The sequence below is a fragment of the Cnephaeus nilssonii genome, assembly GCF_951640355.1.
Source record: "Cnephaeus nilssonii genome assembly, chromosome: 13".
Classification (NCBI taxonomy): domain Eukaryota; kingdom Metazoa; phylum Chordata; class Mammalia; order Chiroptera; family Vespertilionidae; genus Cnephaeus; species Cnephaeus nilssonii.
In genome coordinates, this window is record NC_137084.1 from 34,775,335 (window position 1) to 34,800,337 (window position 25,003).

The 25,003-nt window shown below is 43.1% G+C and overlaps 1 protein-coding gene across 1 annotated transcript in view; it reads right to left on the bottom strand.

Moving 5' to 3' along the window:
* PARVA (parvin alpha) overlaps window positions 1–25,003 on the bottom strand; it is a 144,289-nt gene that overhangs the window by 40,988 nt on the left and 78,298 nt on the right. The window contains exons 2-4 of the mRNA XM_079787222.1: window positions 6,371–6,460; window positions 6,219–6,289; window positions 4,418–4,520 (exon numbers count right to left, since the gene is read on the bottom strand). Coding sequence (XP_079643348.1) covers window positions 4,418–4,520; window positions 6,219–6,289; window positions 6,371–6,460 — 264 coding nt within the window. The remainder of the gene's footprint in view (window positions 1–4,417; window positions 4,521–6,218; window positions 6,290–6,370; window positions 6,461–25,003) is intronic.

Below are 25,003 nucleotides of genomic sequence, written 5' to 3' on the forward strand. Positions count from 1 at the left end.
TTTTTTTTTAAATGAGGACAGTTTAAGGACCTTTGGGATAACATCACAGGGTTACCAGAAGGAGAAGGGAGAGTGCAAGGGACTGAAAACCTTTTTGAAGAAATAATGACTGAAAATTTCCCCAACCTAATGAACAAAATAGACATACTGGTCCAGGAAGCACAGAGCCCGAACAAGATGAACCCAAAGAAGCTTACACCAAGACACATTATAATTAAAATGCCAAAGGTTAAAGACAAAGATTGCATCTTAAAAGTAGCAAGAGGCAAATAGTAACATACAAGGGAACTCCCATGAGACTGTCCGCTGATTTCTCAACAGAAACTGCAGGCCAAAAGGAAATGGCACAAAATATTCAAAGGGATGAAAGGAAAACACCTAAAACCAAGATAACTAGGCTATCATTTAAAATCAAAGGCGAGATAAAGAGTTGCTCAGAAAAGAAAAACTTAAGAGTTCATCACCACAAACAAAGGGACTTCTTTAAGAAGCAGAGAGAAAAATATTCTCATTGACAGGCAAACAGTAAAAGCAAAAAGATAAAAAAACAAAAGTAGCTCATTTGTAATTACAACAATAAACTAAGGACTACCCACAAACAAAAGAAATAAAAAAGAATGACAAAAAAAAATATGGAGGGCGTGAGTAAAAATTGTAATGATTTTAGAATGTGTTCGAACTAAAGCAACATCAACTGTAAACATAGTGTGGTATATGGAAAGCACGTGGTAACTAACAACCAAAAGGATATAATAAAGAAATAAAGAGAAGGAACCTAAACATAACACTATAGAAAGTCATACAAGATAGCAAGACGATAAGAAAGGAAAAGAGAACTACAAAAACAAAGTGGCAATAATTACATACCTATCAATAATTACTTTAAATGTAAATGGACTAAATGCTCCAATTAAAAGACATAGGGTGGCTGAATGGATAGAAACACAAGACCTGTACATATGCTGCCTACAAGAGACGCACTTTAGATTAAAAGCAGACACAGAATGAAAGTAAAGGGATGCAAAAATACATTTCATGCAAACATAAATGAAAAAAAGCTGGGGCAGCAATACTTGTATGAAGTAAAATGGACTTTAAACCAAAGGATGTAACAATAGACAAAAAAGGGCATTTCGTAATGAGAATGGGATCAATCCAACAAGAGGATAAAACGCTTATAAACATTTACGCACCCAAATGTATAAAGCAAATATTGACAGATATAAAGGGAGACATCCACAGTAATAGTGGGGACTTTAACATCCTATTGACATCAATGAATCCAGATAGAAAATCAAAAAGAAACAGTGGACTTAATGACACATTAGACCAGATGTACTTAATTGGTATTTTTAGAACATTTCAACCAAAAGTAGCAGCATATACATTCTTTTCAAGTGCATATGGAACATTTTCCAGTACAGACCACATGTTAGGACACAAAATGTCTCAATAAATTTAATAAGTTTAAAGTCATAGCAAACATCCTCTCCTATTACAATAATATGGAACTAGAAATCAATTACAATGAAATCAAAGAGGGAAAAATCAAAAGATATCTTGAGACAAATTAAAATAAAAACACAACCACCTAAAATCTATGGAACATAGTGAAAGCAGTTCTAAGAAGGAAATTCACAGCATTGACAACCTCCCTAAAGAAACAATAAACATCTTGAATTAACAAACTAACCTTAGACCAAAAGGCACTAGAAAAATAACAAAGCCCAAAGTGAATGGAAGTAAAAAAAAAATAAAGATCAGAGCAGAAAGAAAGAAAATAGTCTGAAGAAACAACAGAAAAGATCAATCAAACCAAGAGCTGGTTCATTAAAAAGATAAACACAATTGATTAACTTTTAGCCAGACTCACGAAGAAGGAGAGAGGGCCCAAATTCATAAGACCAGAAATAAGAGGAGTAATGACAACTAACACCACAGAAATACAAAGAATTATAAGAAAATACTATGAACAAATATGCCAACAAATTGAACAATTTGAAAGAAATTGTTAAATCCTAGAAACATATAAGCTTCCAAGACTGAATCAGAAAGAAACAATCTGAACAGACTGATAATTAATAACAAAATCCAATCAGTAATTTAAAAAAACTCCCAACAAACAAAAGACCTGGATCAGATGCCTTCACAAGTGAATTTTACCAAACGTGCAAAGAAGAATTAATACCTATCCTTCTCCAATGGAATATTATGTATGTATGTCCAATGGAATATTACTCCATTATAAAAAAGCATGAAATCTTAGATTTGTAACAACATGGATGGACCTAGAGAGTATTAAGGAAAGTGAAATAGTTTAGAGAAAGACAAGCACCATATGATTTCACTTATATGTGAAAATCTAAAAACAAAATGAAAATAGAAGCAGACTCATAGAGAACAAATTGGTGGGTCGAAAAGGTAAAAGAGATTAAGAAGTACAAATTGGTAGTTAACAAAATAATCACAGAAATAAACAGTACAGTCTAGGGAATCCTATCTAATAAAAGGGTAATATGCAAATTAACCATCACTCCATCACAAAGATGGTGGCACCCATAGCCACAAGATGGTAGCACCCAGTCCTCTCAGCCCCGCCGGAGTCCCCCAGTCCCAGGGGGTGGCTGCTGAGAGTGGGCAGCATTCCGCACCAGGGCGCGGATCGGCCTCTGGGCCACGGAGAGCCTGTGGGCAGCGGGCGCGGAGCAGCCAGGCCCCACAGAGAGCTACTGGCACACAGATTCATGCGCAGGGCTACTAGTAGAGTCAATAATATTGTAATAACAGTATGGTGTAGGAGGGTACTAGATTTCAGATGGGATGATCACCTCATATACTGGACACCTGAAACTAATAATTCTGTATGTCAATTGTACTTCAACAAAAAGTCACCACTCACTAATATGCCCAGATATTGATTTCTAAATACACATCTAATAAAAGAAATCAGGGCTCAATAAAAGAAATCAGGGCTCCTTGAAGAAGTGGTTGATTCCAGGGCTAAAGAAAGGAAAACAGAAGATGAGCCTGGTATATCTTACAATGCCAGAAAGTGCTAAGAAAATAAAAGGAGGCAGCATGTCAAAAGTGTGCAGGAGCCAACCAAGGGTCAAAGCTGGAAGTATATCAGCAAAAATGAATAACAATGGTATTGGATTATAATGTATAGTATAAAATAAGTATCCTTGTGTCCATACTGACATAAATAAGCAACTGGGGAATAGAGGACAGTGTTTCCTTACAGAAGAATTCCAACTAATAAATGTAGAAGGAATAAGGAAAACAGAAAATCCTCATTAGACCACCACAGTACTAATTGAGGTAGGCCTGCTCCACCAATTGAAATTAGTGAAAGAAGTTTAAGGAGAAATAAGATATGTGCAAGTCTTAACCTGTCTCCTCCCAAATAAATTAATTACAAAGAGAAAAACAGTAACTTTACAGTGAAGAAATCTGACCGACACCACTTTAACCAAATGATCAAGGTGAACATCACTAATAATAAGATGTTAACATCATGTCCTCCCTGATATGATACAATGAGAAGGAAACATCACTTTGGTTGTATTCTTCCCCAAAATGTACAACTTTAATAATTATTTTCTCTTGCCCAAACCTCTGAGGTGGAAGAGAACCATGTGTGCAGGTGTCTAGTGGACAATTAAGCATGAAAGTCTAGAACTCTGGGCAGAGGTTTCGACAAGAGAAAAAAATGGAGAACAGTGAGGGGAAGTCCAAATTCATTCAAGTTCAATTTGTCTTTTCCAACACTAAGATCACCCCTGAATTCTCCTTTCCCTCTCCCATAGCCTTAATTTTCACATGAATAGCCATGAACCTACACAGGGATACACACCTTCACAGAGGTGACGACACTGAGGCTGGTCACACAGGCACATAGTCGCACACATTCGCACCCAACCTAGAGAAGGGCACGCACAGAAACACACACACACACACACACACACACACACAAGTCACAGAGGCACGCACACAGACCCATAGATCACAGAGGCCCATACACATGTGCTCAAACACACACACTCATAGGTGACACATACCCACACCCAGACACATGTGAATATACCTACAGAGGCCACAAATGCAGTTTTGTGGAGAGGGTGAGGCATGTTTTCCAGTATATAGTGAAATCTTTTCATCTAACCAGTGGAGGACCTTGACTGCTGAGTGGCAGCAGCCCCATCTGGTCATTGAGCCTCCCTTTGCCGTTCATTCATATAAAACCGATTTTGAGAAGACATCTAAAGGCTCCACTGGTCTGTTATTCACACTGTACACATTCCTATTTCATTGCAGGTGAACCACTGGGAACTGAGAACAACTCCTTCTAACCAGGAGTACGGGGTCCATCCACCTGCTATTAAAGATCCACCGCAACAGTCAACTCTCCTCTTACCAAACAGCTTCTGCAGGACTTGTCCGTCATATAAATCTTCAGCCAGGTCTTTCACAATGATTCTTTCTCCAACCAGCACGTCATTAATCCAGTCAATTAATACCTAGAGAGAGAGAAAATAAGAGAAGAGTCATAAGGTCTTTTCTTAAAGACCAGCTTTCTTATCCTGGACACATACAATCTAAATGAACTTCCGATCTTGAAAGCAGCAGAGCTATCCGCACGACCCAATGTGTGGACAAGCAGCTGCAAGTGTGAGCCCCAATGGCGCTGCTAATTCTCAGGTGTAAGCCCTTCTAGTGCTGGTGATACCAGTGTTCCTTACCCTCATGGCAAGCAACAGTCACCGTGTTCGGCTGTGTGGCTTTGTACTGAGCCAAGTATGGGCTTTGGAGTTGAAACCCAGCTTTACCCACTAACTATGGCCCTCCGTGTGTTCCTCACTTCTCTGTTTCTCTCCACCCACCCACCCAGCATTTATTAATCTCTCCTGTATGTCACACTCTGTGATGGATCCTGAGGGTACAATGATGGAACAATCAATCAATCTAACACCAAGAAACTCCGTATTTAATGAAGGAGACAGCGAAGTATCATAGGGTGACTACACTGGCAGAACCAAATGTAGAGACCATAGCAGCACCCAGAGGGGCTGAGCAACAACACTAGGGTTTATAGGAGGCATCCTGGAGGACATGAACCCACTTTGACCCTAATCTGAAGAGGAAGTAGAAGTATCTGGTTAAAGGGGGCTGCATACACCAGTGATGGGCAACCTTTTGAGCTTGGTGTGTCAAACTTCGCCAAAAAACTGAGCATAACTCGGGTAGTGTGTCACTTTGAGGAAAAAAACATTATTTCGCAAATGTTTCATCCTCAGGAGCAGCAAATGTTTCATCCTCGGCATGCGGCCGCCTCAGCGGCCGCGTCATCAGAAATGCCTACGCGTGTCAGTGCTGACACGCATGTCATAGGTTCGCCATCACTGGCATACACAAAGGCAGGGCTGTGGGTGAGCTGGAAGCAAGCATGGCGTGTATGCGGGGCCACCAGGAGCAGGTCTGGTGACCATGTGTGGCCAGGCAGGGGACAGTCTAAGGTTGAAGGGGTAGCTAGAGCAATGGAGACCCCAAATACCACCCCAGGAGTGTGGGCTTCAACCTGCAGTTGGGAAACTGCAGACAGGTTTTTGAGCGGGAAAATGATATATTCAGATTTGCAGTTTGAATGACTCACTCTGGCACCCAGTGCCTATTGGTCTTGTTTTAATTGAAAGTTGAAGAAGAAAAACATAGGATGGGAAATTGGAAGGGGGAATGAAATGAACATTTTGAGGGGTGCCTACATGTCAAATATTATGCACAGTATTTCATTTAATACCATTTATTTCTGTTTGAATTACATCTCCTCCACTCAGCTGTGACTCTAAACCAGTTGGCTTCTCTGAGACTCAGTTTTCTCATCTGTAAAATGGGGGCTGATAACTAATTCCTACCTCACAAGGAGCTTTTGAGGGTCCTTAATAAAAGCAGTGAAAGGAGTGTGTGGCCTAATAGACCCTGGCAAATGTGAGCTTATTTGCACTAACTTCTCTGATCCTTATTATCAGCATAATTCATTGGGTATTTGTCCCACTTTTGTTAAATCTTAGATGTTTACTTACTGGACCATGAGCTGCCTGCAGGCAGGGACTGACGTGACTTTATTCTCTCAGCAGTGGCTCACGTGGTGCCTACACGGGGTGGGTCGTCTATAGACACCTGTTATGTGTGGGAGACAACTGGAACCCCTAATTTCTTACCTTCATCAGTTCTTGGAGTTTGGGGTCGCTGCGTGAGTTTGGATCCACCATTGTTCGCACTTCATTCTCCTCTTTAAAAAGAAAAGGGGATCAGTGGGGGTGGCTCCACTGGGAGGCATCAGGCTACCCCAGAGAACAAGAGACCCAGTTACCCAGCATGGTGTCCTCCGGGTCCAGCTCGAAGGGGATGGGGCTGAGGGGCAGGTTGATGGCGTTCATGCCCTCCTCCTGAAGCTCGGACACTGTAAGGAGAAGAAAGCACAGTCATGTCACAGCCGCCGCCGACAGGGGGGTGGATCTGACAAACGTGTTGGATATTGATATTGAGAAACAAAACCACTAAGGTTTGGTTACAGCGGTGGCTCAGCCTGCAATCAATTCCCCAGCTCTCCTTGCTCAAAGGACTGAATTGTCCCTTGCAGCTCACCTCTTCCAGCTGTCACCCCATTCCCTTTCCTCGGAGGAAGTTGGGAGGTCTCTGCCTCCTCTCAGAAACAATCTCAGAATAAATGAAAGTGAGGTGGGCAGGGAAGTCTTTCTTAAGTCTCTGCCTTTTGTGTCCTGCCGCCCCTCCTTCAGAGGGCTTGCTGTGGGGGCCTGATCACTGTGGACTGGATGAAGGAGCGCACCACGTGAAGGCTACCTTCGTGCTGTACGCCATCTCCATCCTCGGCTCAACCTTCTCTCCTGGTTTGGCGTCCCCAAGTATTTTTCTGATTGTCCTATTTCACCCCTTCCAGCTGCTGTGAGAAAGTCTCAGTCCAGCCTCTTCCCTAGGCTCTGGTCTTACCCCTTCAAGCTCTAAGGAGCTGAGGGCCCTAGGACCCATCTCTCCTAAAATCAGTGACTTAAATTATCTCACCTCTCTATTCAATTCCAGTTCGGATAATTACTTTTTAGCAATCAAGCACACACACACAAAACACATTATCTCTGAAAGTGTCGGCCAGCAAAAGGTTCTTAAAGAACTAACATGGCCGCTGCAATCAACCTTAATAGAAGCCATGTCCCATCTTTCCATTTTATTTTTTATTGACTCTGGCCTCACCGATGGCCCGCATATACTTGCAAGAACTCTTGAGCACAAGGCAGCCACTTACAAAGAGTCCTTTCATATTATCAAACTCACTGATGGTTGCAGTTGGATGGAGAACAAGATTGCCTAACAAAGGCACTCTACCCCAAAGAGACACAACTTGCATTATAAAGCTGGCATTTAATCCCGTGGCTGTGGGCCCTTGACATTTATATGGGATATCAGCCAGTCACCGTCTTGAATCTCCAAATTCACAGACACCCATTACCCTATAAAATTCTCCCCCATAAAACATGATGAAAAATATAAGCAATACCTTCAAGACTGAAATGGTTCTATAGGCATAGGGTTGTATTTGCTTTCCAGGGAATTGTTTCCTTAGACTTCTCTAGTATCTTCTACTATTCCCCCCGGGACTGGCAGTTTGCTTCTTTTCTAGGCTGTTTCTCACAAAGCAGCAAGATTTCCATCACTTAATAAGCACTGCTGTGCAGGAATGGGGAGTGAAAATAAAGTCAGGCTTTATGTGGGTGAGAGGCTGCGCCTACTGGACAGGGAAGAAACGGGCTGTTACTGGCCAGGACCTTCTCTACCTACATTCTCCCCCAGGTCTGTGCTGTCCAATATGGGAGGGGTTGGCCACATGTGGCTCTTTCAATGCAGATGAATTAAAAATTTAGTTCCTTTGTCCGGTTGGCATGGCTCAGTGGTTGAGCATTGGCCTATTAACCAGAAGGTCACAGTTCAATTCCTGGTCAGGGCACATGCCCAGGTTGTGGGCTCAATCCTCAGTGTGGGGCATGTAGGAGGCAGCCGATCAATGATTCTCTCTCATCATTGATATTTCGTATTTCTCTCTCCCTCTCCCTTCCTCTCTGAAATGAATTAAAAAATTTTTTTTAATTGAATCTCTTAGTTGTACCTATCACATTTAAAGTGCTTGATGGCCCACATGTAGCTAGCTGGTGATGACCATACTGAATAGCACAGATGTAGATTTCCATCATCACAGGCGTGGACAGCATTGTCCTAGATGATCCCATCCATCTAAATGCTGATGTCTGCATTTAAATCTCCTGCCTAGGCCTGACCTGAGCCACAAGTTTACTGGATGTCTTCTGTTTTGTCTATTAGCAGAGGTCTCATATTTAGCCATCCAAAACAGAACTCTGATTTTCAATACCCTCACCCCCACCTCCACAACACTGTTCTTCCCCTTCTCAGTAAGTAGCCCCAGCATATATACAGTGGTTTAAGCCCAAACCCAAAGAGTCATCTGTAACAACACTTCCCCCTCACCTTTTGCGTCTAATACATTGGCAAGTTTTGTGGGCTCCACCTCCAAACCAGGACCCAATTCCAACTGCTGCTCACCAGCACCACCACCATCATCCTGGTTCAGGCCATCCTTATCTTTCACCTGGACCAGTGGTCGGCAAACTCATTAGTCAACAGAGCCAAATATCAACAGTACAACGATTGAAATTCCTTTTGAGAGCCAAATTTTTTAAACTTAAACTTCTTCTAATGCCACTTCTTCAAAATAGACTCGCCCAGGCCGTGGTATTTTGTGGAAGAGCCACACTCAAGGGGCCAAAGAGCCGCATGTGGCTCGCGAGCCGCAGTTTGCCGACCACGGACCTGGACAACCAGAACCGCCTTCTAACAGGTCTGCTGCTTCCTTTTGCATATCCCCCTCAGCCCTACCCCGTCTACTTCCAGTTACACAGTCAGGAGGATATATAAAGATGTAAATAGGGTCATACACGCTCCTGCTTTAAGACTTCCTGTCATACTCAAAAGAAAACCCCAACTCCTAAGACCTAGAAAACCCTCTGATTAGCCCCCTGCCTCCCTCTCATGTTTTATTTGCTTCAAGCTCTCAATATGACCTGGAGTCATTATTAGTTACAGACCTGTTAGCTACCTCTCCCATTAGAAGATAAGCCTTGGGAAGCCTGGCACTTTCCCTTTTTTGCCCACTGTTAGATTCCCCAAAGAGGAGCCAGACTCCCCAGGCTAAAATCCAAGATCACTTACTACCTATGTGACCTTGGGCGAGTTCATCAACCTCTTATACTGAGTTTCCTTATCTGAAAAACAGGAATGACAATATTGCCTACCTCCTAGGGTTGTTGAGAAGATTAATTGAGTTAATATATGTAACATATTTAGAAGACTCCCTGGGTATCTGGTAAGATCTATGTAAATATACGTTATTCTTATTACTTAAAACAATACCTCATGTGCAATGAGCACTCAAGAACTACTTGTTGAATAAATGAATAATCAAAACTGTTAATTAAGACCACCCTTCAGTTGCCCAGGTTATGGGTTGAAGCATAATTTGCCAAAGCAGTGCACAGGGTGCAAAGAAGGATTCCAGCTTATCCTCAGGAAAAACCCGCAAAATTTTTGACCCTGTGTGTGCATGTGTGTATGTGTGCATGTGTATACATGTGTGCACATGTGCACATTCCTGGGCCAGCATTTCCAGCTTAGGTTTGGGAAGGAGAGAAAAGCCGCATGTGTCCCAGAACTGTTGTACAGCCAGAGCCACTTGGTGAAAATGGAGACATTGATACCTCTAAAGTGTGCCCAGAAATGCAATATTAGCAGCCAGGATGCCTAAACGTCGGTCTGAACGGGATCTCTTTTACTTGGAGATCATTGTTAAAAATGATTTCAGATAAAAATCCCCCGTCAGAAACACTCCCCTCTGCCCTGCCTCTTTAATTCACTCACAGAGACAAAACAAACCCAAGAAGAAAGGCTGAGATATGTTTGCAATTGGAAATGTTTTTTTCAGGAAATGATTTGGTACAGGAACATCATTCCCATCCCATTAACTGCTGACTCGGAGCCAACTGTTTGTAAAAGTGAATATGCAAACTGCCCGGTTCAGGCCTGGCCCCCGCCCCAAGGGGCCGCATTAGCGGCCACTTTCCCAAAACAGCCCGCCTGCTTTGGAGGTTTCATTTCTATTAAACCCAAGCAGGACCCAGCAGACGCCCCTCGCCAACCCTGCGCTCTGAAAGAGAAAGAGCTGCAATTGAATTTTCTCAGCACAGAATATGAATATGATGTTTATCCCCTAGACCTCCTCTAACAATCTAAAACTAGGTCTGAATGCGCAGCCCTCGGTGTCTCGCAGCACCATTAGTCATAACTTAATAAACAGATTAAATGCCCAGCGGAAGGTCGGCTGGGGAAAGCAGGGCGATTGCCTCCACTCCTGAAGCGCTCACCACGAGAAAGGGGGCTTTGGCTTTTCTGGGAAATGAAGTTTGACTCTGGGTCCAGCTGCGCAGCAGAAAAAGTACACGGATGGGCTTTGGAGTTTTAAAGAGCTGGATTTGAATCCTCCCTCTATTTTTATCAGCTGCGAGACTGTATGTAAGTGATTGAACCTCCCTGAAATTCGGCATAAACTAATTCACTATGAAAAAGGGTGTAGCTGACACTGCTGGTTTCCTCCTCAAAAAGTGTTCTTTCAGCAGCGGGGGGGGGGGGGGGGGGGGGGGGGGGGGGGGATAAAACATTTTGTTTCAGCATATACCCCTCCCTCCTATGCCTCTAGGTGAGATCCTGGTTAGTTTATACTAATCAAGATCATCTTAATGCCCTCAGCAGTGATGGCTCAAGCATTGTCTTGTGATGCAAAATTCTGGTAAATAAGCGTTGAAAGGAAGTTTCTAGAAGCTTCTAGATTTTCCCCCTCCACTTTAAAGAGAGGCCCAAGGAAGAGAAAGTATCTTTCTCCTAACCAGTATTGCATCAGGATGTTAAGCCTGGATTTGCTGCAGCCATTTTGTTGCCATGAGGTGACTCAGCCCAAAGGAAAACTCATTAAGTTAAAGTTGGCAGAGAAGAAAGAAAGAAGGGGTTTTTCTTGATACAGTTAAGCCACCATCTCTAAAGCCACCCTCGCTTTATGTCTTGTTAGAAGAAATATAAGTTCCCTTATTGTTTAAGCCAGTTGAGTTGGCGTTTTCTGGTAAGTGGATCCTAAACTCCCTAACTGATTTATGAGACACCAGGATGATAAAGTCGATGGATGAATATAGTAGTTCTGCAGTGAATGATAATTTCCCTTTCCTTTCTTTTTTTTCTCTCCATGAAAAACAGAATAGCTGTAGGCATCTCTCACACTCCAGAAACACCTAGAGGAGCTCAAAGAACACCCAGCAGAAATCAAGGATGGAGAGAAGAATGGACAGATTTCTAAAAGCATGAAAGGGTCCATTTATGCAAGGCCAGTAATTTCATTCATTCAACCAATAAACATTTCTGGGCATCCTCCTCTAAAGCAGACCCTGTGCCAGCAAGGGGGATAAGGGTGTAGGGATTTGGTATGGGTCTGCCTCAATCTGCTCACAGGTGGGAGAGGCAGGCACATAAACACAGCATGCAGGACACTGCACTCAGGGGTGAGAGACATGTAACCAGAGGGCTCTGGGAATTCCGGAGGAACAAGGCTGGCTAATGCTGGATGGGGAAGACCAGGAAGGATTCCCAGAAAGGGGGGCATTTGAATTGAACTTGGAAAAATGTAAATTTTCATCTGACACAGGTGCCCCACAAGAGGCACATCATGTGTAAAAAAAAAAAAGGTGTGGACGAACAGGGCAAGTGTTAAAAGAGTGATGATTATGTCTGAACACGGGAATAGGGAGGAAATGGGACGGGAAGGAACAGAGGGGCAAATAAGTAGGTGGGGTCCGGAGTGTCAAGGGTTTTGAATTCATCTGTTCCCCAGCACTCTTGAACCATGCCCCCAGTGTCTACAGACAAAACAAACAAACAACATGCCAAGGGAGGGCAAGAGGGCCCCAGTGAGATATTTACTCTGCTCTAGATCCTTATCAGGATTCAGATGATCTATTTCTGGTCCTCTTAAAAGCTACTAAAAACTCACTTAATTTCTAAATGGCTCAAAAGTCCCTCGCAGAAGATCTTGGCAGCTAGAGACAACTACATTGTCTGGTAAGCAAAACCCAACAATTTTTCTTCATGTGAAAAATCAACCAGAAAGAACATCTATGTATATATTTTTTAAAAAACCTACAGTTTTTATTATTAACATGGTAATAAATGGTGAGAAACTGAATGCTTACCCCTAAAATTGGAAACAAGGCAAAGATATCTCCTCTCACCACGTCCATGAAAAATCATACTAAAAATTCTAGGTAGGCCCTAGCCTGTATAGCTCAGTGGATAAGAGTATTGGCCAGCAGACTGAAGGGTCCCAGGTTCGGTTCCAGTCAAGGGCACACACTTCTGGTTACAGGCTCAATCCCCAGTTCTGGTTGGGGCGTGTGCGGGAGGCAACCAATTGATTTGTCTCTCTCACATGATATTTCGCTCTGTCCCTCACCTCCCTTCCATTCTCTCTAAAAATCAATGGAAAAATACCCTCGGGTGAGGATTAACAAAAAAATAACAAATACAAAAAAATTTAATTCCAGCTAGTACAATAATGCAAGAGAAGAAAATAAAAGATTGCGAAGGAAGATATAAAACCATTGTTGTTTGTAGACTAAATGATTGTCTACATAGAAAATCCCAAAGAATTGACCAAAACAAAACAGAACAAAAAACCCAAACTCCTATAAGTAATAAGCAATTATAGCAAGGTTGACTAATATACAAAAGTCAATTGTTTTCCTATGCACCAGAAATGAATCATTGGAATTAGAAATTAAAAACAATTTCATTTATGGTATCACCAAAAAAATGCAATAATTAGATATAAATCTAACAAAATATAAACAGGGATAATTATAGCAGAAAATTATAAAACTCTGATGAAAAAATTAAAGATGATCTAGATAAATGGAGAGACATTCAGTATACATGGATTGGAAGGCATAATATTAAGATGTTAATTCTAGTCAACCTCACCTATAGATTCAGTGCAACCCCAGTCAAAATCACAAGATATGTTTGGATATTGACAAACTGATTCTAAAGTTTACACAAACAGGCGAAGACCCAGAGTAGTCAGCACAATATTGAAGAATATCAAAGTTGGAGGACTGACACCACCAGACTTCAAGACTGACTGTAAAACTACAGTTATTTAGACATAGCATTGGTGAATGAATAGACACATAGATAAATGGAGCAGAATAGAGAACCCAGAAATAAACCCAAATGTATTCAACTGATCTTTGACAAAGGAGCAAAGGCAACTCAATGCTGAAAGAATAGCCTTATCAACATACAGTGCTAGAACAATTGGGAGTCCATCTGAAAGAAAATGAATCTAGACAGAAACTATACACTTTTCATAAAATTTACATCAAAATGGTCACAGACCTAAGTATAAAGCAATATTAAACTATTTCTAGGAAAAAGAAAAATCTATGTGATTTAGAGAAATCTATGTGATTTAGGGTCTGGCAATGAGTTTTTACCTACAACATAAAAAAGACAATCCATGATAGAAAAATTGGTAAGCTGGACTTCACTAACATTTCTACCTTGCAAAAGATATTGTTAGGAGAATAAAAAGACTAGCCATAGACTGGGAGAAAATGTTCACAAAACACATATCTGATAAAAGACTTGTATGCAAAATACACCAACATTCTAAAAACGGAACAGTAAGAAAATACCTCAACTACAAAATGGGCAAGAGCTTTGACCAAACACGTCACCAAAGAAGATGTATAGATGGCAAATAAGCATCACTGGAAATGAGTGGAGTCTGTGACCAAAGGCAAAAGGAACAGCACATAAGCACTGTACTCTAGTTAAATGGTTGGTAGATGGTAGAAACCAGGTTTCTCACTATTGGAGCGGGAGGTTACAGAGAAGCAAGGGGAAAAGGCTAGGATGACCCATGTAGTAAAAGATTAGAGTTGGAGACATCAATAAGAACTCATGTTTAACTTAATATAGATACAGATGATTACATATTGAAATATTAAAAGACATATATACATAGGTTAGTACACACATATATTTCTATGCTGTTAGCTGAAAGGGTCTAAAAGAAATGACACTCTAGCAGGAATGAACACACCCAGCACCCAGATCTTAGTTCCTAGTACCATTCTTTAATTAAAGGGAACCAGGACTCCTTGGAAAAATGGCTTATTCTAGAACTGGAGAGAAAATATACAGGAAATATTCAAGATGAGTCTGGAAACAGAAAGTAAAGAAGCTGAAATGATTTGAGCAACAAAATAAAGTATTGGATTATAACCCAAACCACAAAATAAATATGAATCCATACAGATATACACTGAGTGGCCAGATTATTATGATCTCTGAACGCATAATAATCTGGCCACTCAGTGTATGTATGTATGTGTATATATGTGTGTGTGTGTGTGTGTGTGTGTGTGTGTGTGTGTGTGTGTTTGTGTGTGTGTGTGTGTGTGTGTATATATATATATATATATATATATATATATATATATATATATATTAGAGGCCCGGTGCATGAATTCGTGCATGGGTGGGTCCGGCCAGCCTGGCCAGGGGGAGGGGACATGGGCGGTTGGCCAGCCTGCCTGCTGGTCGAACTCCTGGTCAAGGGGACAATTTGCATATTAGCCTTTTATTATATAGGATATACACTGAGTGGCCAGATTATTATGCATTTAGAGATCATAATAATCTGGCCACTCAGAGTAAATTCCCAATTAAATGAATAAATAGGGGATAGGGGATATCTCCTTTGTAGAATTCCAAATAATTTATGTAGATCCTGTGCCCTCTAAGGAGGAGAACATGACCCCACACTCCTCAAATGTGGGGTCTGCATCGTGGCTTCCTTCCACAGAGAACAATATGAAAGGGGGAACAAAGAGCAACTTTACAGTGGAGAAACCTGACAACACCACAACCATAAATCATGGGATTTGATGTGATATGTTGAATACAGCACTTACTTCTATGCTCTTCCTTCCCCAAACCCATAACCCTACCCTAATCATGAGAATAGCATCAGACAAATTCCAGTAGAGGAACATCCTAAGAAATATTTGCTTAGTACTCCTCAAAACTTTTAAGATCATCACAAACAAGGGAAGTCTGAGAAAATGTCACAGCCAAGAGGAGTCTAAGGAGATGTGATGGCTAAGTGTAATATGGGATGCTGGAACAGAAAAAGGACATTAGGTAAACAAACAAACAAACAAAAACAAACTAAAGAAATCTGAATAAACTATGGAATTTAGTCAATAATATATCAATACTGGCTCATGAAGTATATAACAAATGTACCATACTAATGGAAGATGTTCATAAGAGGAAAACCGGTGTAGGGCATCTGTACCATCTTTGCAATTTTCCTGTAAATCTAAAACTATTACAAAAATAGTCTATTTTTAAAAAAATCAACACAAATTTTCTATTTTTCCAACCAAATATAGTGTTCACTGGGAGAAACACATGACTTTATGGGACACACATGTTCCTTCCCATGACTAGGAGACAGTGGTAATTTATTCAAATTAGCTGAGCCGTATGGAAGCATTTGTACAAGAGGCAAAGCACAAAGACCATTTAAAGGCCCTACAGTGCAAGCTGTACTCATTTCCAAGTGAGAAGCCAGGTTTCCAGGAAGAAGTGCATGTTTTTTTGTTTGATTCCAGGGCTGAGATGAGAAGACAGAGCTTCCCCATAACTTAAGGATGCCTGTCTGGCAGAGTCATTTCTGCTTTCCCAAGAGGGTGTTTGTCCCACTAGTACAAGAATCACTGAAGATATAGAGGTCTCTTTAATGATTTTCTCTGGAAACAATGTCTACTCATGGTCCCTGATGGGCTTTTGTGTTAGTTTTCTATTGCTGTAGTAACAAATTACCACACACTTGGTGGCTTGAAACAACACAGATTTATTATCCTTATGGTTCTACAGGTTAAAAGTCCAACATGGGTCTCACTGGGCTAAATTAAGGTGTTGGCAGGGCTATGTTCCTTTCTGCAGGCTCTAGGGGATGATCCATTTTCTTGCCTTTTCTAGCTTTTAAAGGCCACCTGTACTCCTTGGCTTGTAGCCCCTTCCTCCATCTTCAAGCCAGTATTGGGGTAGGGGAAGGTGTCAAATCCTTTTCACATTGCATTATTCTGACCTCCTCTTCCACTTTTAAGTACCCTATAAGTACACTGGGCCACTTGAATAATCCAGGATAATTTCCCTATTTTAGAGTTAGCTGATAAGCAACCCAAATTTAACCCATGTAAGTTAACATATTCACAGATTTGAGGGATTGGGACCTGGACATCTTTGGGGGCCATTATTCTGCCTATAACAGCTTTCCTGGTTAGTGGGACAGGTTCTGTTCTCAATACTCACTCTTGCCTACAACATGTGGGTTCACTTTTACTCTGTGAGATTGCCAAAAGAAATGCAAAATCCCAACCCTCTCCATCCCAGCCTTTAAACCCAGAGTTTTCTTACTTTTAACTAAAAGGATACTTGTTTTAGCAGCCATAATATAAAGCATCAGGGAAACGTGGGAGCCAGCTCGTGGTGGCCTCAGAGGACTGTCAGGGTCTCACTGTACTCCGCTCTACTTGACACAGCTGTTTAGTCACCAGGGTCTGACATCCGGCCCTTGGAGTGCAGCCAAAAAAAGGGAACTTAGAGGCTGGTGTTGTGATGGGAGCTGACAGGGGGATCTACAGTCCTGAGTCTTATCGTTTCCATGAGCGTCTTTATCTTGGTCAGCTTTATAGTCTCTGTAGAATTGGAAGGCTGCCAAGCAAATGGCTCCTTAACATTTATTCATTGTTCAGCCGAACATGTGATTCAGCTTCCTTCCAATTGAAAGTAAGCATGGAGGGAGGTGGATGCACCATTGGCTCTTTGAGCAGTCAAAACCGTCTGAATTAGGGCATTGGTGGAGGTCTCAAGGAAGCCATGGGAGGTTAACTACAACACTGCACAGCACAGAGGGTCCATCACCAAACACATCACTCTTCTCTGTCTTTGGCTCTGCCATGTCTCATTATCTCTTTAAAGTGGGAACCAGAACTGTTTCCTTGGTTTTATTTTTTTAAATGAATTTTTAAAAAAATATTTTTATTTATTTCAGAGAGGAAGAGAGGAGAGATAGAATTATCAATGATGAGAGAGAATCATTGGTCGGCTGCCACCTACACGCTCCACACTAGGGATCTAGCCTACAATCCAGGCATGTGCCCTGACCGGGAATCGAACCGTAACCTCCTGGTTCATCAGTCAACGCTCAACCACTGAGCAACACTGGCCGGGCTGTTGCCTTGGTTTTAAAGGTCTGCTCCTCCTTAAGCAGAAAGTGATGTGGATGTGCCATCCTAGGAGTTGACAGCAGAAAACACCAAACCATTGGGCATGCATGTGCATCTGTGTGCCTGCATGCCCCCTGAGCACTTGGAACAGTCATGGGAGACCAGAGAACTTGATCTGATATGCTGGTTAATTATACATGAAGTATAGGTACAATGAGCGACCCAGGACAGCCTGTGTAGAACTGGCTCTACTTCTGTCTTTCATTCATAAACATGGATGGACACCTCAGGTGATGGGGTGGGCCAGGAGCTCTGACTATGAAGATAAAGAAGTACCGTATTTTCTGGCGTATAAGACGACTTTTTAACCCAGGAAAATCTTCTCAAAAGTTGGGGGTCTTATACGCCGGAAAATACGGTACTTCCTTTCTGGAGTCAGGAGGCTCCTGAAGGACAGCTACCTGTGGTGGCCCTCAGAGCCCTGCACAGTGCCAGACACATGATAAATACTTCATAAGCTCGGAAGATGCTTTAGAAAGGGGGAGGGGAAAGACTAATGCACAAAATGCAATGCAATATGATAAGCACTTCCACCCAAGTCCTGAGGGCAGAGCGCCCCTCCAGGATGGAGGGAGCAACAGAGGAGGGACTAGTACTTGATGTGGCACTCTTTGGGCAGCACTGGGACACTGCGAAATAGATGACAGGCTGTTCAGGATGAAGAAATGATGTAGACATGATGGTCAAAGAGCCACAGGGAATGAAATGAAGAAGTTGATGCAGGTGATATCCAAAGGTAAAAGCAAGTGAGGTGCAGAAGCTATACAGGGTCCCTGGGTCCCCACTAACTTCAGCATCTCCCACACCCTCCTCTGTTGCTCCCTTCCACTCTCTCTAAAAATCAGTGGGAAAAATACCCTCAGGTGAGGATTAACAAAAATATAAAATAAATGATAAAATAATGGATTGATTTATTTCTGACTGGAAAAGAAAAATATGCTCATTTAAAAGAACCTTGAAAATATTAAAAAACTGCTCGGCCAGTGTGGCTCTGTGGTTGAGCATTGACCCATGAACCAGGAGATCATGGTTTGATTCCAGGTCGGGGCACATGCTCGGGTTCTGTGCTTGATGCCTAGTGTAGGGTGTGCAGGAGGCAGCTGATCGGTGATTCTCTCATCATTAATGTTTCTCTCTCCCTCTCTCTCTCCCTTCCTCTCTGAAATCAAGAAAAAACAAAACAAAACAAAAACCAACATATTAAAAAAAAAGAAAATATTAAAAAATGAAGAAAAAATAATCCTATTGTTTAGAGATAGAATGTTAACATACTATATTTTCTTACAAGCTTTTTTACTTTATACAAATAATCACACACACGCACACACACACACACACACACACACATATACTGGGTACATGTATGGCCTACTTTTATTGTATTATATAATACTAGAGGCCCGGTGCAAGAAATTTGTGCACTAGTGGTGGGGGGTCCCTCAGCCCGGCCTGTGCCCTCTCACAGTCCGGGACCCCTTGCTCCTTATCGCCCTCCTGCTTGCAGCTTCTTGCCACTGGGCTTACTGCTCCTTAGTGTTGCCATGGAAGCAGGAGAGGCTTCCACCACCGCTGCTGTGCTCGCCAGCCATGAGCTGGCTTCTGGCTAAGCAGCGCTCCCCCTGTGGGAGCACACTGACCACCAGGGGGCAGATCCTGCATTGAGCATCTGCCCCCTGGTGGTCAGTGTGCATCATAGCAACCGGTCATTCTGGTCATTCTGCCATAATGGTAGCTTAGGCTTTTATTATATAGATGGCCTACTTTTATTGAATTATATAATCTCATTAGCTTTCCTTATGCCATCAAAAATATCACTTTAAATGGCTTCCCCAATCTCTCTTGAAGGTACACACATATGCTACTTAACCGTTCTATAACTCAGGGACATTTAGGTGGTTTCCAGTTTTGGGGGGAGGCGGCTAACTCTGGAAGGTTGAGTCATCAGCCAGCTATGAAGGGTGAGTGGGAGCCCAGGCAACGAGACCAGCAAGCGCAGAATGTGGGGCCCCTGGGGACTAGAGTCAGGCCTCAGGACCTTCTCTCTTTCATGGATAAGAAAGCTATAGTCTAGAAAGTTTAAGAAAAGTTTAAGCATCTTTCCTGGCCTCTGAAAACTTTCCTAGAAGATAATTCTAACAGCCATCTCCTTTCCCTGGTATCTTAGTTTGGAGTCCTTTGAAAGCAGAAGAAATCCCAGGGAAAAGGGTGAGGGAAGTTACAGCAAGTGACAGAGACATAGGAAAAGCCAATGAAGGAGGTGCATGTCACTGAACTGGCCACCTATGGGCCACTGGGTCTCAAACGCCATGTGGGCTCTCTGAAGAACTGTGTGATTTCCCCAGGAGATCTCCCCGTTAGTTGAGGTTACCACAGGATGCTACCTCTTTGTACTTCCAGGCTTCCCTGGGTTACAGCTGAGAGGTTTTTGGAAGCCAAAGCCACAGTGAAGTAGAGGTGCCAGGTTCAGGTAGCAGCCTGCTGTGCATATCAAACTGTTTACCATAGTCGGGCTGAAACAAGAGGTGGCCGGGGAGTGTGACATGCAGTACAATTGCATCTGCTGTTCACCTAGAGATTCAGGGGCACCAGGACCCTGTCTCCTACTCCCCCTAGGAGCGAAATCCCAGGAGGGAAGATGGGAGTTAAAGCATATACAGCAACCAATCTGGGAGGGGAACTTAGTCTTCATCACGGAAGAAGCAAACAAGAATGGATGTCCTGCAGAATCCTGTTCTTCACACTATGACCCTAGGTCAGTGCCACTCAAATCAAACATCTGTTCAGTCCTGACTCTGATGTGCCCAGGCTGGAGACTCGGAGATGAGCAGGACGTGAGTCTTGCTCCTGACTTGCTCAGGTCCAGTCTAAGAGGAGCTTAGGTAGTGGTGGGTGGGCAGGTTGCTTCCATGAGAGCACAATCTCTGAAGCCAGGGGAAGGGAGGTGACCTGCGCTGAGCTCGTGCCACAGGCGAGGCCCTGGGCCGAGGGTTTCTGTTCATTCCTCGTCATCTACAAGCTTCTGGAGCAGAGACGCCTTCTTCTCAGGGACAGGGCTGAAGCTTTGGGACCAGGTTATCACCACACCATCATGATCACAGTGTCTCAAGAAGTCCATGCCTCCTGCATCTGATGGGATGGAGACTTGTAAAATATGCTCATTCCCTTCCTCCCACCCTTGAGCACTGATTGAGCACCTGCTGTATGCCATGCACTATTCTAGGAAAAAACCAACGCTTGCCCTGAGAAATAAGTCACATACACCCGGAGTCCCAGTGGGCTGAGGGCCAACACAGGCATGGCTCCAGTGACGAGGGAGCCGCAGCTAGCCTTGCACTGCCAGGAGGGGCCAGAGAGGGCTTCATGGAGAAGGTGGTGCCAGGCCCTTTTGTGGCTAGGTCTCTGTTCCTCTCTCCATCTCACTCCCGTTTGTCACTATACATCCGTGTGCCTATCTGAAGAACACCTGTCTCCTCCATTATTCTGAGAGCTCCAAGAGGACTGAGGCCTTGCCCACCTCTGCACGGCAGCACCCGCCCCACAACACGTGCTTGATGCTCACTTCCTGGATCGGTGAATGGTGTGGCAGTGCTGGCCCCTGAGCAGGCCACACAGCCAACGAACAGCTCTACCTTGCAGAGCAGAGCCAGGCATCAAACGCGAGCAGGTCTGGGCTTCAGGAAGAGAAGGATAAGGGCCTGGAGGCAGCCCAGGAGAGCGCAGAGAGCACAGACACATCTGGTTCTGAGCGTGGGGGTCTGGGACGTTTCGTTGGAAGCATTTTTGCTTATCATTTCGATGTCCTCAGCGCAATGACCGAGTCCTGTCCCAACATGGGAACTATCACACTAGACGTGGCAAAACGTTGGCAGTCATGCCCCGCAAGAGCCACGGCAGCTCCCTGTTTTTGTTTTTCTAAAACCAACAATCCATGTTGACAGCAAATCTGTAGTGAGAACCTATTAAAGAAATTGTAGTAAATCAGAGATGCTTTAACTGCCTGTCTGGCGTCCTGCTGATTGCAAGCCTGACACTTGACTGTGGCTGCCTTTGTACAGTCTCCCATTTGATTCCATTCCCCGGATAATTACTGAGTCTTGACTATGTGCAAGGCAATGCGTTGGGGCCTCATTCCCATTGCGTCTTTCAGGCCCAGAGTATAATTTAACTTATGGACAAAAATAGACAGGCACAACAGGAGCAGAGAGTGACAGAGGCCACCAGAAACTGGGCAGTCTATTTCAAAGAAGATAACATTTTACCATGTGAGCAAGGTGTGCGGTAGCTGGTACCACACACACACACACACACACACACACACACACACACACACACACACTCTCACTCATTTGCTTACGTATGCATTCAACAGCATTCCCGAGCAACGTTCCTGGGCCAGGCCCGGTCCTGCATCCTGGGGTCAAAGGGATGAATGAGACCCAGCCCCAGTGTACAGCAGAGTACCCTGTGGAAGCCAAAGCAGTATCACTTAACTATTCGGGAAGTGGAAATCAGGGAGGACTTCTCAGAGGAGACATTTCCTTTGCCTCTTAAAAGAGTAGTTCACCAGGTGAAGAGGGAGAAAGACATACAAAAGATCTTGAGATGTGAGAACAGGAATGCTTTCAGGAAGACTGTGGTAGATAATGAGCCTGTGGGGTGTCAGAGTTAAGCCGAGGGCCAGAACAGACAAAGTGTGGATTTCATCCCGAAAGCAAACAAGAGCCCCTGAAGGATAAGAAAAGCAGGGCTCTGCGCGTTTGTAGGATGGCTGGGCAAAGGTTCCCCAGTGGACTCATCTAAGCGGGAAGTCTTCCTGGGATGGACCTACTCCAGATAAGGCTGTCTGGGCTGGCCTGGGCTCTGGCCAACCCAAGGGAGATTTTGGATGAATCCCAGCCCTACCTCCTATTTGACTTTCCTTCCCCTCTAGAGTGGAAATCATAATACTTAGTTCACGGGTTTTTAATGAAGCGCTGGTCACACCACACACACACACACACACACACACACACACACACACACACACACACTGCCCAGCCTAGCAGGACAAGCCTAAATAAGCTTCAGTATCTGTCAGTCTACCCTTCCCCACGTTTCCCGATGTGTGCCTGAGTCATGTGTATCAGCACCCGGGGAGGGAGGGACTGCTCAGAGATGATCTAATGCAACAAGAATGACTTTGGCAAGCCAACAGAGCTCTAAAACGAAGTTGGAGGAGACGTTAAGAAATTATGATCTATCCCCCTTGTCTTGGGTTTCAAACAGACGACAAGAGACAAGATGATGAAAAGATAGAAAAGTAAAAGGCTGATGAAATGCTTTACCAAGCAGGACATTTTGGAGCAAGTGGCATTCTGAAAGTCCCCAGGCGGGTTGGAGAAGGGCTATATTATAGCTGTTATGGAGACTGGAAGGTGGGTCCTGGATGGCGATGGCAGTGGGGGGGATGGCAGTGGTGGTTTCAATGGGCGGTGGTGCTATTGATAGTGGTGACGGAAGAGTTTCCAGAGGTGGGAAAAAGTGGTGCTCAATATCCATAGCACCTGGATTGCGGACCCTAAATAATAATGCCATTTTCCACTTAAAGGAAGCAGGGCTCCTTTGGAGAAATGGCTGGTTCTAGATCGGAGACAGAAAATATACTAGATGAGCCTGGAACAGCTTATTGCCAGAAACCAATAAATCATGAATTTCTACTAGGTAGGGTCGTATCAAAAAGGTTTCCATTGGCCAAAATCAGAAAACTTTGAGCACCAATAAGGACAATACCTGCAATATCTTGAAACACAGCAAATATATTTAAATCCACGAGTTAATAATGGTACCAAAAAAACAAAACAATATCTCTCTAGTCACCTCTGGAGGATGCTAAGTAAACCACTCATTTTGAGAACTGGTAAATAAAGGGGAAATAATCTAACATTTAGCCTATCTTCCTCAATCAAATGTACCTGTGGCTGACCAAATACTTATTGAGGAAAGTTTATCTTTTGAAAGCATTTTAGATAATATGTAACAATGAAATAAATGAATCAGAATATAACCATTTGGAAACCCTAATGAATTAACATATCCAGGCAACGATCACCAATAGCTTCTCACAAATGAGAGACAGATAATCAGACATAATGCCTCCCTTGCCCGCCCCCCCCCAAATGACACAACACCATCAGGGCTAGATCTACCTACCAATTTTTCAGGGGTCAGAGGGGCATATTATCTGACACCATCAATGTATAGCTAGCAAAATCTAGACTGTGGGAAACTCTATAGGTTTCTTCCATAAATATTTCTCAAGGAATAAAAGAGTTCTGAGAGAATGTCAACCAGTTGCAATGCCCAGGCCTTAGTTTGATCTTGATTCCAACAAACTGTAAAAATAATAAATGAACCCATCAAAATTATGAGACGGAATAGCTGAAGATGTTAAGGAATTATTAAATTTTGTCTGCATGTCATAAAATTGTGTTTTTAAAAAGAATCCATATCTTTAAGAGCTATAACTAAAATATATATACTGAAATAATATGTCTGGAATTCACTGCAAAAGAATGTACTGGCAGAGGCTGAGGGTCAGATGGGACGGATACGTGAAATAAGATCGGCCATGGATTAATCATTGTGTTTAAGTGGGTGAGGGTTGATTGAGGGTGTGTTACACTATTTTTTCTGCTTTTGTATACGTTAGACACTGTATATAGGGAGAGGTTCTTGTAGTTGTTGTTTTTTTCATGGTACTTCACAACTAGATTCTGGATGTGGGGAGCAGAAGAAAACCACAAGCTTGTTTTGTAAAATAAGGAGACAGATCTGGGCAAGTAAGTAAGGACAAGGTTGATCTGGAAAAAACAAAGCAGCCCATGTGGCAAGCCTAGATTAATAGTCTTAACATATAATGACTTCATTATAAAAATCCATAAGTCTATCAAAGCCCCTAAGGCACGATACTAAAATAAATTAAGTGGCAATTTATCTAAAGAAAAAGATACATAAGTAACTAGGAAATATTGGGGAAAACATTGCTCTCCCTTGGTCTCCACAGAGATGTAAATAAAACAATGAAATGCTTATCAGCAGCAGCCAGGACCCTCTCAGCACCTTCCTTTCCTCGGCCTCTGCTCCACGCCCCACCCCCATCACCAAAGGGTAAACACCAGCTCTGCTTAGGAGCCTTCCAGGGGTCAAACCCCCTGGATCCCTCAAAGTCTCCTCATTTCCCCCAAGAATTGCTATTCTCTCTGGCTGGGATCTTCCACACAAATGCTTTCTCAGAAAGTGCAAATGAATGAATTTGGGGTGTATTCATTCATCAACTGGGAGTGGGCTGTTAATCTGTGATGAAAGCACTGCGGACCCCAGGGAGGAGCCGGGTCTCCCCTCCACATCTTCAGGGGAACCAGCAGAACTCACCAAGGCCATCCCGAAGGCGCCTATATGCCTGCAAGTTGCTCACGTCAAGC